At 43.7% G+C, this 15439-nt stretch overlaps 1 protein-coding gene across 1 annotated transcript in view; it reads right to left on the bottom strand.

The window, feature by feature from the left end:
- Window positions 1–15439, bottom strand: part of SLC25A12 (solute carrier family 25 member 12) — a 123497-nt gene that overhangs the window by 23763 nt on the left and 84295 nt on the right. Inside the window, exon 12 of the mRNA XM_044303617.1 lies at window positions 985–1037. Coding sequence (XP_044159552.1) covers window positions 985–1037 — 53 coding nt within the window. The remainder of the gene's footprint in view (window positions 1–984; window positions 1038–15439) is intronic.

Raw genomic sequence — 15439 nt, 5'->3', positions numbered from 1 at the left:
TTTGACCTTCTTCCAGGTGTAAAGTAATGAAGATAAGATTTGGTGGTCAAGATTGGATCTGTACATGGAACACATGTCCAGTGGATAAACAATTTTTACTACAAGACGTGCATGATCTTAAGGATTCAAGAGATAGGGGATTTATCAAGACTGGTGTTGTGTATGCGGGTCTTCATTTTTATAGTGCTAGCGAGGGCCAGGAGGTGGAGTAGTTTTCTGGTGCACATTGTGGATTGACTTGGGCTGTGGAGGTCCTGTCCACATCCCTCTGCACCCAATTTTTTTGAAAAGTGGCAAGGGTGTCTATAAAAGTTAAAACGTCACAAATTTTATTGCATAATGGGAGTAGTAAAATAAATGCTTGTTTGTGCTATTCCCAGTAGACATAAAGCTAGTAATGTAAACCCTTTTAACTTTCATTCTTAGGTCCCTTTCACACAAGCAAGACTCACGCATCGGGCTCGCAATGTGTGTCAGGGAGAAAACCCGTCTTGACCTCCAGAGCACTGCCAGGGTCACATAGTATTATACTGATTTATGATGCTATGTAGCCCTTACAGTTCTGGAATGTATTAGATGACACTGACAGCATTAGGTCAGTGCTATCCAATACATTCCAGACCTCTAAAGGATACATAGCATCAAAAATCAATATAATGCTATGCGACCCCGGCAGTGCTCTGGAGGTCAGGACGGGAGCTGCTGTATACTCCCGCTGCGAGTCCAGAGCGTGACACTCGCTCATCTGAAGGGGACCTTACTAAGCAATTATTGGGAGGATTTTGAACGAATGATTGTTCTTGTGATTGTTCATTTAAACCGCTCCTCTCATACAGTATATTGTTTGTCTACAGCACACGGGGGATAAGCGGATAACAAATGATCATGCATAAAAATACCATTAACACATCTTCTGTTGGTTGACATGTTTATACAGGGCAATGGGGTGGATTTCCTGGTAAAAAAAACGCCACGAGCCACTACCGTCAGTTTAATAGCCTTTTCAGGTGCAACTCCTACAAGCTGTGGTAGCAGACCTGAACAAGAAGTAGAAGAGAAAACATTTTAGCATTGTACATACATAACCGTATACATTTACTTTTTGATTTTCACAAATTTCCAGCCACGATCCCAAAATACAGCACAGACCTGTACAGTCCGATTTGGCTCTTTTGAACATAAAGACTGACTTTCACAACATCTATCATCAGAATCCTTCCCTTTCTTAGAGAACATGATGAGTAACGTGGGCTTTTTGGGGCAAAATACTAGAAGTCAATTAGGGAATTTCTGTAGATGCAATTCTCTAATATGGAGGAGACTGTTCACTTGCTGTAAATATCCATAAAGCATCCAATATGTCACTGCTAATAATCATTCTGTTTGTGCTGCCAGTGAGAGGCAATTAATCCACTACATAATGCTTCCATGCTGTCGTCCCATAAAATGTAAATATTCACATAATATTACAGGCATTGCTCCCCAATACAAAGGAAGCACAATATAAATATAAAAGATGTATTCAAACTGCAAGAAATGTGTTTTTGAATTATGCACAGAGAAAAGGCAACAACGCTCCATGGATTAATTAACGTGAATAATATTCAATCACAGCTCGATAATATTCAGTCATTTTAGGTTTCAGAAAGGCAAGAAACTGGGAAAATTGTATGCTTTTTTCAGATCGTTGAACAATGCATAAGTCATTAATAGTATCGACAAACTTATTTTCCTAATAAACAGGCTATATTCTACCTAATGAAAATTTAAAGAGACACTGAAGGACTCCGGTATCTCAACTGCTGCAGTATAATTCTAAACCTTTAAAGGGGGTTACCTAGACTTTTTAACTGATGACCTATCTTAGTAATAGGTCATCAGTTTCTGATCAGTGGGGGTCCGATATCTGGGAATCAGCTGAATGAGACGGCACTGGCGCTCCTGTAAGAGCCGCAACCTCCTTGCAGCTTACCAAGCACAGCGCCATATATTGTACAGTGGCTGTGCTTGGTATGGCAGCTCAGCCAACTCATTTCAATGGGGCTGAGATGTGTCTAGGCCATGTGACCAATGAACGTGATGTCACTGGCCTAGGAAAATCTGCAAGAAAGCCATAGCGCTTACAGAAGCAACTGATCTGTGTCGGAACTCCACTGATCGATCAGATACCGATGACCTATCCAGAGGATAACAATAATAATCCAGCTCAAATTCCTCACTGCACAAATCCCTTTCAAATTCTGCTCTGCCTTACATTTCTTCTCTAGCTCACAGATACCATCTCACAAGAAACCCCTGCTCTGCCAATGACAAAGTCCTCTCTATCACTCTAATCGCCTTCTTTCGCACACACAACTTTTCTTGTGCATCTCCTCTGTTCTGGAACCCTATCCTACATTCTATGCGATACCCTCCAGGCACACACTAAAAACTCATTTCTTCTGACAAGCATAGAACCTGACCTAAGGACTCCTCCAACTGGTATTCCAATACTACATCCAGCCAAATAGGTCTTGAGGCGTTTACCCTAAACTCTGACCATGTATCTACTCCAAATCCCTTAAGGTAAGTGAGCACTGCTAGGTAAAAAGCTGGCCGTAAGTATTCAATAGCTATCTATCCAGACTCCCTACATGTTCGGTTTGGCCAAGCATGTATGTGTTATTAATGGGGAGATAGGAGAAAGCAACTGCTAGGAGAAGAACAAAAGGATTGGATGAACAAAAAAAATCAGTTTGCCAAATCGGGAGTTCCCCATAACCATTAGATCTGTCAATCATCTACTGACCCGGGAGTCAGTACGTGCAATGTACTGACATGCATAACCCCAACACCTGTGCCGCGAGGAAGATGAGTCTCATGAGGCTTTCGGTCCCCCAACCTCTCTTGCCTCCAGATGAGTGATGGGTTTCTTTCTGGTTGTGCATAGGAGAGAACCCCGCCAATCATAGTCCGGAGGCTAGCTGCCAGCTTAGTAGAAGTGACATACCGTTGAATTCAGCGGGTCTGTCACTACACTCTGCTGCCCTCAGTGAGTACAGGTGACAGGTTCCCTTTAAAACTTGACACCAGAACCCTTCAACTGTTTGAAATACTTAAAAAATGTCAACCAGCGCAACAAATTCCTAGGTGGCTTATGACAGCACTGCTGCATCTGTCATACCTGGAAAAGACTTTAGCTGTGAGCTAGCTGTAGACAGTACTTCCAAGGCAAGTGAAACTTTAAGGGCACATACAGCTCTATTACTCTAGCCAAAAGGTACATTTTCAGTTTTTGTCTAGTGGTACAATTTAGCCAATTAGTTTAAAATTTCCATTTTCTTACAAAAAACAAAAAAACAGTTCCAAAAATTAAGTGATTGGAAAACCACAACCAAGTCCTGTCAACGTGTAAAATGCAATTCCATTCAATCTAGTCATAAATGAAACCTGGTAGGTGCAAAATTTTTAGACAGTCATGGAAAATAAAACTTCCTTGAAAAAGAAAAGAAGCTACCAAATGACCGAGACAAAATATAAAAGAAACACTTATTTGTTTTCTATTCCGATAAGAAATTTATAAAATTCCCAAATTCTCTTTAATCTGTATTTTGCTTCTTATTTTAAGGAATTTTGGGGGAAATTCAAAAAGGTAAGTTATGTCAAATTGTGCAACAAGATATACTTCTAAATTACACAATGATCTATATTCATATCTTGATTAAAATGCACATAAATGATAAAATCCATTTCAAGAACACATGTTGGCTCAAAACTTTTTTTTTTTTCTTAAAGCAAACTTGAAAAATAGTCAGGATGAACTACTCTGGGACCCGACCGATTTCATAGCATGTGTGTTCTAACCTCAGTCTCAACCCCACTGCAGATGTGTGTTAAATAGAAACATTCCTGACGTTGTACCACATGGAGAGCAGCTATTTTCTGCCCAGAGAGCTCCTCTGATTGCTGGTTGTCTTTAAAAGATGCAATGTAAAGTGACAATTATGTAGAATAGCATTGTCTGTACAGCACAGCCATAGGTGGGTGATACATGATGGCTAATAAATAAGACTAGTAATAAAAAGACATCTAACACATACACTTTGTCATATAGGCGATCCAAAGCCATGGCTAGAATTTTCTTCACCAGAGACAAATATTCAGTTTGGTGCCTGAGTACTGTATCTAAGTAGTCTGGTCATGGCAGAATAGCTTGTCAAAACCTCACTACCGAACCCCAACAGACATCAAGGACCTAGGCTGGCCATACAAATGACATTGCTTCTGACCCCCATACATATGGAGGGTGCATGTGTTCTCAATAGAGAGAGGAAAGTAAGTCTTTGCCAGACCCCCTCTGGTGGGCACTTATCTCCTTTGGAAACAAAAGCATTGGCATGTCGGGGAAAAAGTTGAATGTCAAATATACATTGGATGGCCTACTGGTCTTTCTGAAGTCAGTGGATGCTGCAAACATACATCTGATGTGTTTGGCAACCATTCGGACACATGGCCCACCATTCTTGCTCCAAGCTATGACCATGAATTATCAGTCAAGCCAGGAATAAGGAATTGGCAGGCAAGACATTTAACAAAAGCACCGACCAGAACTGCCAAGGATGTGAGAGTACATCAGGAAAATGCATTGTCTGACCAGCTCTTGACAATTGTGTATGTGTGTCATGCTGTCCCTTTTATTGGAGGATAGCGTTTCTAACTTTTAATGTAGACTAATAAAAATATCTGAAAAATAGTGGTTAAAACCTAATCTGGACAATCCCTTCTCCCAGTGAATTTATATGAAAAGCCGAGCACTTCCTAAATCTGAAGCCACTATATTTGTTTTTACAACACAAGAGAACCAGGCAGATGATGGCACCATTGACTGTCCATCACTAGTGGTAAGGTTTAGGTGTGTAACATCCAACATGTATCTGTTGAGACTCTCTTACCTAGAGATATCAGATTTTGGAATACGCTACTGAAACCCTACCCTCCCTGAAACTACCAGATCCTACATGTCTCAAACTAGAGGACATGTATTTACTTGACCAATGCACACATTTTGAGCCAACACTCAGCACTTGGAATGGGAACTGACCCTCCTATTAAATTCTCCTATAATGCTTTTCAGTGGAGCAATTAGGTACCCATTGGCTATCCCAAACCAATCGACTATTGTTTAGACCAGTGTTTCTCAAGACACGACAGACAAGATCCCCCTCATTGTTGGCGAGGACCAGGTATGGGGGGGGGGGGGGGGGAGCATTTATGCAAAAGTGCTCATAACCTATACAGTTCTTTCTCTGGCTGCATCAGTCTCTGATTTAGCAACATTTCTAGGGTCAGGATATTGATGGCCTATCTTCAGGATACTGATGGTCTATCCTCATACTAAGTAAGTGGCATGCATGTAGACAGAGATAAACAATGAAGGGGCTGCCTACATCTTCCAAGCTTGGTTACTAGGTGGAATTATTGAAAATGTCTTATTAAATGCCAATCACTGCCTGGGTATAATGCATCTTATTACATTTCATAAGCTATCTCCCTCTTAGGGGAACTAATACATTTTCTCTTTTAGAATATATTTACATTTCTGCAACCATCCAGTTTATCTGAAACAGCGTGCAGAAATCCATGAGCTTGATGCCTGAAGAACCTCATAGAAATTTCTGCAAGACTTTGTCATACTTGTGAAAATAGGGGGGGAGGATACCTAGCATTCATTCTCTATGGGACAGCTGGAAATACGTTAGGGGTGTACTGGTCTGAAAGAGAATAAATGGAGAGGCAGGGAATGAATAGATCTCTGGATCATGTAAGGTACAGGGCTGGTTCTAGCTTTGTTGGAAAGAGATGGTCAAATGCTATATAATGTCTTATATGTATTTTTTACTATAACTATGGAATAACACCTTTAAGGTTGCCACCTTTTTTATATCAACACCGCCCTAACCAATGGACTTGAAGCCATCACTTGAAGGTCATTTTTCAACAAATGATAATACGCAATAGTAGACAATTCTGTTCAACTGATATGATGTCCATGCAACCTCAATAGCTCTTGGTCAAACGCCCGTTTCGGCCAACAGTGAAGATGTTCTAACACAGGGGCATGGGACTACTGAAGCCATTCGCCGGCTGCAGCAGTGACCTGGTACAGACGATGACTGGTTCCAGGGATCCCCGTTTTGGAACATTATTGCTGGATCACGAAGCAGAGAGACCGGATACTGGGCAGCATTTGTACAGGAGCGGCGGGGGATCCATGAGACGAGCACTCCTTTTTCATCTCTAAACTCCACCCTCAAAACACAGTCCTACATAATTTCTTTACAGTGGAATAGCCCTTTAAAGCATCCGAATATGTGCACTGATATACAATATTTTTACATTTTAATGAAACTTAGATGTTTCTGAAAGGCTTAGTGAATGTCAAGGAATTGCATCAGTCTTGTCTGCGGAACAAGAGCATCGCATGGGTCAGGAGAAGATCAGCAAAACTGTCCTATAAGTTAAATACCCAACTTCCCCCCTTAACCCCAATGATGTTTTTTTTTTTTTTGTTCTTTCCCAGGTTTGCAGCCGTAGATACTGTTATTTCCTTTTTCATGCTCACATACCTACTGTACGTGGTATCTGTAATATTAAACACCATAAATTATAATAAGCATATACACATCCTCCAGCTGTGCTGCATATGTCTTTCACATAGCATAAAATAAATCATTGACACATTCACAGCCACACAATCATTTCAACTCAATCATAAAACACCTACAATCTTTGTTAACGAGAATTAAAAAGAATTCTTTTCAAAAGCAATGAAAATCTTAAGGAACCTCATGTGTACTTGTCACCTACACACTGGGGGGAGGTGGGAAATTCAATGGCATTACTTAAGTTGGCCGCAGACAATCGTAGTTGATTGATGAGATCCCACAAGAACATAAAGTTGTTCCCTTGGCCAAAAATGGACTTGTTTCTTAGTTCTTCTCGATCGTTCCTCAATAACCGATTCGATCATGGGATTATCAAACCATAAAAACATGCACAGCGATGGACAAACAATGGATATCTAGCGATCTATGTCCTTTCATAGGGTGTTGTGTCACCAAAGGAACTTATCCCCTACCACAGGATAGGGGTTAAATCTGATTGGTGAGGGTGCAACCGCTGGGGCCCACATCAATGAGCTACTGGAGTCCACGGAGTGAATGCAGCAGCAGTTATGCATGCAGGCTGCCGCTCCAATGACCCCTATGGGACTGCTGGGGATAGTCGAGCTATGTACCCGGCTTCTCCTCAACAGTCCCATAGAACAGACTGGAGCGTCAGCGCGAATGTATGACCACATCACACTTGTTATTGGTAGGGGTCCCAACGGTTGGACACCCCACTGAACAGATACAGTGTCTTGCAAAAGTATTCACCCCCTTGACTTTTTTTTTGTATTTTGTTACATTACAGCCTTAAGTTCCAAGTTTTGTTAATCTGAATTTTATGTGATGGATCAGAACACAATAGTCTAAGTTGGTGAAGTGAAATGAGAAAAATATATAAACAAAACTATTGTTTAGAAACAGAAAATTGGCATGTGCGTATGTATTCACCCCCTTTGTTAGGAAGCCCATAAAAAGCTCTGGTGCACCTGTTACCTTCAGAAGTCACATAATTAGTGAAATGATGTCCACCTGTGTGCAATCTAAGTGTCACCCGAGTGGTCATTACATATACACACCTTTTTTGAAAGGCCCCAGAGGCTGCAACACCTAAGCAAGAGGCCTCACTAATCAAACACTGCCATGAAGACCAAGGAACTCTCCAAACAAGTAAGGGACAATGTTGTTGAGAAGTACAAGTCAGGGTTAGGTTATAAAAAAATATCCAAATCTTTGATGATTCCCAGGAGCACCATCAAATCTATCATAACCAAATGGAAAGAACATGGCAGAACAACAAACCTGCCAAGAGACGGCCGCCCGCCAAAACTAACGGACCGGGTAAGGAGGGCATTAATCAGAGAGGCAGCACAGAGACCCTGGAGGAGCTGCAGAGTTCCACAGCAGAGACTGGAGTATCTGTATATAGGACAACAATAAGCGTACGCTCCATAGAGTTGGGCTTTGTGGCAGAGTGGCCAGAAGAAAGCTATTACTTTCAGCTAAAAAGAAAAAGGCACGTTGTGAGTTTGCGAAAAGGCATGTGGGAGACTCCCAAAATGTATGGAGGAAGGTTCTCTGGTCTGATAAGACTAAAATTAAACTTTTCGGCCATCAAAGAAAATGCTATGTCTGGTGCAAACCCAACTCATCACATCACCCAAAGAACACCATCCCCACAATAGGAACATGGTGGTGGCAGCATCATGCTGTGGGGATGTTTTTCAGCAGCCGGGACTGGGAAACTGGTCAGAGATGAGGGAAAGATAGATGGTGCTAAATACAGGGATATTCTTGATCAAAACCTGCTCCACTCTGTGCGTGATTTGAGGCTAGGATGGAGGTTCACCTTCCAGCAGGACAATAACCCCAAACACACTGCTAAAGCAATACTTGACTGGTTTAAGTGGAAACATGTAAATGTGTTGGAATGGCCTAGTCAAAGCCCAGATCTCAATCCAAAAGAAAAATCGGTGGTCAGACTTAAAGATTGCTGTTCACAAGAGCGACTTGGAGCTGCGATTGCCGCAAAAGGTGGCTCTACAAAGTATTGACTTTAGGGGGGTGAATAGTTATGCACATTGACTTTTTCTGTTATTTTGTCGTATTTGTTGTGGGCATGTTCTGTAAATTAAATGATACAAATCCTCAAACAATCCATGTTAATTCCAAGTTGTGAGGCACCAAAATCCGAAAAAAAGTCAAGGGGGGTGAATACTTTTGCAAGGCACTGTACATAGCCCCTGTGGATAGGGGATAAGTTCTTATCGTGGGACATCCCCTTTAACAGCAGAAAATATAGAACGTGGAAAATTTATGTGTTTATTGTCCAACTTCAAAGAGTTACGCAGTACAACCTTAAAAACGTCTCAACATTTCTAAGAGACCTTTCAAATTAAAAGGGTTGTCCAAGCTATAGATCTTAAAGGGGTATTCCCATCATAATGATCACTGTTAAATCTGTTAATGATTTGACAATGATCATTTTTGTAAATATATTTGAATAACCAATTCCCACCGTTTAGGAGAAAATTCATCCCCACTTACTTCATTGTTGTCATTCGGTCTCCCCTGATTACGGCCACCAATCTTCTCCGGAATCCCGGTGGCCGCGCTTGCGCAGAAGACTCCTTTTCTCCCAGCCGGGACGCTCGCTGTCCTGAACGCGCACGCGAGATGGTGACTTCCTTCTGGCCAGTATAGTACAGAGCCGCGAACACGCACGCCAGCTCTGTACTATACTGGCCAGGAATAAGTCACCATGGCGCATGCACGGCGGCGTGCGTATCCAGTCCAGCGCGTGGCTGGGCCGGGAGAAGACTTCAATCAAGATGAAGCCCGCCCCCAGCCAGAATCCAGGAAGTGAACAGCGCGCTGGCAGCAGGTAAGTATGAAAATGCGAAGTGGGATAACCCCTTTGAAGACATTTCCTCAGGATAAGTTATCAATATCACCCGACACCCAGCACTCCCACCGATCAGCTGCGCACAGCTCCATTCACAGTGTAGTGGCCATGCCTGCCGGCATCAGAAACTACACAATGTGTGTGAATGTAGCTGATCAGTATTGCCAGCTACAAAGAGGTACGTAGCACAACCTGCAAAATGCATCAACAATTTTAAGATCCCTTTTGAATTAAAGGACTTGCCCGGGCTATAGATACTGATGAGATATCCTTTGGAAAAAAGCCTAAATTAGCTTTCTTAAAAAGAAAATCATACAATTGGAAAGTCTATTTTACACACATAGGTCGAGCAAAGCAATTAGAGTACTCAGAGTGTAAAATCTGACATAATCTCTCCTTTGAAGAATAGAAGATCAAGGTTTAGAACAATTTACAAAAATTTCCCATAAACATTCTCAACAGCTTCAAGACAATTAAATATGTTTGGAGGAGGGGGGAAGGCTGACAATACCTTCCAGAATACAGATTATGGATTATGTATAGAAGTCCTGTGATTTTAAACCTCCCTCCCTTCGGGTTAATAAATGATGGACAGGGCGTGAGTAGGAGGATGCATTTTGTCATGTTAGGAGGAAAAGCATAAGCCGGATTAGTACTAATGTGGAAGCAGACAATATAGGGTTCAGCAGGGACGGCTATAACCCTTAAATGGTTGTAGTGATTAGAAAAAATATATAAAGTTACGGTTTCTTTAGGGAGTGAGAACAAAGCTGCAAACAAAGCTGACAAGTGGCTGGAGATGACAATACACAGATTTAATGTTTTTATAGATGACAGGACTGGCGTTACTTGAAAGGAGTGTCCTGCCAGAGGCAAAGAACACTTGCACTGTGTACAGTCAACATGTCCTCGCCAATGAATAGGGTCACGTCGCTTAGAACATATGTATGCAGATATATTACATATTAACGTTGCCTAGGTCTGTGCTATAATGTCCAAAAACTGATTATCTGGTTGCAATGCCACCTAGCAAGGGGTGGGCTATGTGAACAGTCAGCTCTTGAAGTTGATGTGTTGGTAAGCAAGCAAAACGGGCACGTGTAAAGATATAATTGACTTTTACAAGGGACATATTGTGATGGCTAGAAGACAGGGTCAGAACATCTCCAAAATGGCGGGTCTTGCGGGGTGGTCCTGGTATACAATGGTTAATACCTACCAGACGTGGTCAAAGGAAGGATAAACCGTGAACTAGCAACAAAATCAGAGGCGTCCAAGGCTTATTTCGACTGGCGCTGGATGCGCTGAAGTTATGTATAGGTCGGCATCTCTACATAACTTTGGTGGATCCACCTCCAGCTATAGGAGTTATTAAAAACGGTCTCTAAAATGCCGGTCTTTAAAAAAAAAAAAAAAATGACCCCCATTACGTTTTACATGGTCCCGATTGAGCCACTGTTTAGAATAGTTTAAATGGTGCCAATGCTATGGAAAGCAATAGTGAGCTTTCTTATTGTATACGAAGAACAGTGGACTCACACCATGCCTCCCCATTATCACAAGTAGTCTGTGCACTGGGGCCCAGGAGCCACCCGCCTCTCTACTATGGACGAATGTGGATAAGGAGACACCCCCCTCCTCAAGGTGAAAAAATAAAAAACTTATATAGAGATAAGTATTCATTAAAGCCCATCTGTCAGCAGATTTGTATCCTATGACACTGGCTGACCTGTTACATGTGCGCTTGGCAGCTGAAGACATCTGTGTTGGCCCCATGTTCATATGTGCCCGCATTGCTGAGAAAAATGATGTTTTAATATATGCAAATGAGCCTCTAGGAGCAACGGGGGCATTACCATTACACCTAGAGGCTCTGCTCTTACTACTGCACCCTCTGCACTTTGATTGATAGGGCCAGGTGTGATGATGTTTTTACTGGTCCTGTCAAAGTGCAGAGGACACAGCAGTTGCAGAGAGAGCAGAGCCTCTAGGTGTAATGACAACGCCCCCGTTGCTCCTAGAGGCTCATTTGCATATATTAAAACATCATTTTTCTCAGCAATGTGGGCACATATGAACATGAGACCAACACAGATGTCTTCAGCAGCCAAGTGCACATGTAACAGGTCAGCCAGTGTCATAGGTACAAATCTGCCGACAGATGCCCTTTCAAGATGTAAGATGACCCAATGCATACAGCCCACCGCAAAAATATCAGCGTACATGTATGGCAAGGTCATCAATAGTAAAGTTCAGCCTATAAGTGGTGGCATCACACTTCATGTAAAATATTATTGTTTCTATCATGATCAAAAAGAAAGGAAAAAAAGGCCCTTCTCCCACCCTGAAAAAGTCTACTTAAACTAGAGGAAATCAATCTCTCCCGAAAATTGAGCAAGAACTCCGTGACCCACAGCATTGCACTTTTGCAGCGAAACCTATAGATACATCCATTACATTCTCAGAACCAGGAATCCACAATGAGTAAGTGAAATTGACTTTGTCTAACGGTGAATACTGATTTCCTGGCTTCCATTCACAGGAGCATATAAATAACAAATCACTGATGTACCAAGGACAGGAGAGGGATGAGCCTTTTTCTTTTTAACATTTACCAAGAGGAAAGCAGCCAATAGATAATGAATCTGCCTCGATTTCCATCCCCATGTCAGTAATTTAACAGACTTCTGTGTAGGAGAAAGGTACTTATTAGATGCAAGGGGAGTTGAAGAGAATACAAAGAAAGCGATCCTCCCTCCACGGTCTATGAATCGTTAGAAGAGAACACCCACTGAATATTATGAGGGAGACAAGTCACAAAAAGTGCTATCACACCCCTTCTCATCTCCTGTATGGCAACAGACCCCCTTCTGTACCAGAAGTCTAGAAAGGACAAATCAGAACTTCATTACTGCACCCAATGAATGCTGAAAGGGGCAATGAGAGCAGATATCGTAAGTGGCCATATCTTCATATGAATACACTTAATGCCAGGATAATTAGCTATTGGTGTTTGCATTCCTTCAGATAGGATTATATTCAAAAGGTGTGAATACTATAATTCAGGGTGATCCAAAAGTCTACATATATAGAAAAGAAAAGGATCTCTTTGTTGATGCACTACAACTATGGAGCCCCAACGATATTACCACAGGGGAACCCTGAAAAATGTTTCCACTCCTGGAGAACCCCTTATATCATTCCTGTTTCCAGAGCTGTGACTTTTCACTTGGCATCTATTTTTCCCCACTCCAACCACCAAAAACGGACTCCGAAGCCCTCCTAGATATCATTGTTTCTAGGGCCTTCGACTGATAGAACGTAAAATTTAGATGAGTGAAATTTCTAAACTTTACTAAATTCATATTAAAGTAAATTTTGTATAAATCATGCAATACGGTTTACTTTTAAGAGTTGAAGTCTGTAACGTGCCGGAGATCCTGCGAAGGAACCACCGGGACGTCAGGCAAGGCAGGACTACGGGCAAAACAGAATACAGGTAACACGGAAACTTTAATGCTAATTAAGTAACAGAAGCACATGACAATGACATACGTGCCGCAGAGTACTGTACAGATCAGCGGGTGAAAACCCATTGTGCTACTGACGGTATGTACCCAGAAGGGGCATGACTAAGCAGCTACCTGGAATTCACTAGGGCCCATGATGGTGGGGGATAGACTTTGCCGTTAGGGTAGCTGCCAGTTGCCACTCCAGAGCCACACCCGTACAGTAGCAACTGGTCAGGAGGACCAGGAGATACCTACGAAGGTATCTACAGAAGTACAGGCATGAACAGAAACCAGGAATAGACAGGACAGAGCCAGAAGCAGTTACCTGCGCCGCAAGCAGTGGGAGATAAACGGCCCCAGGCAGGGCTGCACACTGGATGACGATTCCCCCTCCGGGGAAGCCAGGAACCCACTTCTGCAGGCGGACAAACAGACATGAACAGAAGCAGAGTAAACTGCCACAAACAAGAACATAAACAGGCCAACAGAAACAGACGCAGACACAGCTCTGTTAAGCTATGGACAGATTCAGACATGAACAGGCAAAGACATAACATAGCAACCAAGTGGCGTAGCTACCAGGGAAGCGTCTGCTTCGGGGTCCCAGCTCAAAAGGGGCCGGGAGCACAGGGCTGGGGACAAACAGTAGGCAAATGACAGCAACACTATTAAGTTTATTTTACAAGGCTGCCTCCTCTCCCTAGTCCGTGTGGTGATCTCAGCCCCAGCTGTGCTCCTAGCAGATCTATTCCCCATTGCTGAGAGGATCAATGGCACTGCACATGGAATCAGACAGAAGCAGTGCTGGAGATGGCCGCCCCAGGAACATCTCAGCACAGTAAGAGACCGCCCCCTTAGCAAGGAGCAGGCTAACCATCAGGATAAAAAGGGGTGCGCTGATTGGCTGGTGTGATCCAAGGGGAAGAGACCTGTGCACTCCTAAACAGATTCTTGCAAGAGTCTTTCCTCTCCCTGCACTAGTTGTTTTCCATGCCCCTTATACTCCCCTCTGCTCCCAGGTGCCTCACTGCTCCCCTCTGCTCGTCTCACTGCTCCCCTCTGCTCGTCTCACTGCTCCCCTCTGCTCGTCTCACTGCTCCCCTCTGCTCGTCTCACTGCTCCCCTCTGCTCGTCTCACTGCTCCCCGGTACCTCACTGCTCCCCTCTGCTCGTCTCACTGCTCCCCGGTACCTCACTGCTTGCCTCTGCTCCCTCCTGCCCCCAGGTTCTTCACTGCCACCAGGTGCCTCCCTGCCTATTGGGTTCCTAACTGCTCCCCTTTGCTGCTTTCTGCCCCCAGGAGCCTCGCTGCCCCTGATGCTCCTTCCTGCCCCCAGGTGCCTTACTTTTAAATTTTCACATAGGGGCCGGATCACCATGCCCAGCCACTCAGCATCACATTCATTAAAAGGGTGCCCGCACTGCCCAGCATCTGCCCGCCCCCACACATGATGAGTTGAGCTGCCTCTTCTGCCTGCCTGCATAGCGCACTGCCAGCCAGAGAACAAGCTGGCAGCACGCTATGTAAATTAATCTCATCAGGTAGCGCAGTTGCATCCCGCCAACCAAGTGAAGTCCTCCTGAAGGGGTGCAGCAAGCAGGAGAAGCAGACGAGAGGAGCAGCAGCACGGCGGAGGGAGGCACAGCAGGCATGCACAGCACCTGTTTTTCAGGTATGTGCCTGGGCCCCCCTTTGCCTTGCCTACTGCTGCACTAGTGCACAGTGGTTCTGGGGCCGCTCTGGGCATGAGGAAGGAGGAGGGCAGAGTCCTAAGTGGTTCACCCTTTCCTCCTGAACTTCACAGACTGGGAGTGGAGAGGAGGAAAGGCCAGGTACAGCAGCAGGCAAAGACCTGAGTGTGCAGCCACAGGCTGCCATCCCAGTCTCACCAGCCTCCTATATAATAAAAGGCATGCATCTGTTATAGTATAGGAAGCTGGCAGAGGCTGGGATGGCCACCTGGCAGCTGCATGCTGAGGCCTTCAGCATGCAGCTGCCAGGTAGTCAGATCAGAACCTCTGCCCAATTCTTTCTCTGCCAGCCTCCTGTACTATAGCATGCGGTACATGGCAGCCTGCCCTCTCTGCTCGCTGTTCCGCCATCTACTAGTGCTCATGTGATGTCAGGATGGTCCTGGGCTGGCATCGGGTGCGTGCGTAGGTGTGCCATAATAAGCACTAGTACATGGCGAAGCACTGGAGGCTGCCATGTACTGCATGCTATAGTACTGGAGGCTGGCAGAGGAAAGAGTGGGTAGAGGTTGGGATGAAAATTCCAAACACTCCACTTTCCCAATGTTTTAAATAAAAGAGAAATAAACATAAAAAAAAAAAGTATTGCCATGTCCAAAAGTGTCTTCACTATTAAAAAAATAAAA

This window comes from Bufo gargarizans, chromosome 8 (genome assembly GCF_014858855.1).
Source record: "Bufo gargarizans isolate SCDJY-AF-19 chromosome 8, ASM1485885v1, whole genome shotgun sequence".
NCBI lineage: Eukaryota > Metazoa > Chordata > Amphibia > Anura > Bufonidae > Bufo > Bufo gargarizans.
Note: the sequence above shows the minus strand (reverse complement) of the source record. Positions and strands in the feature narration are given on the sequence as shown.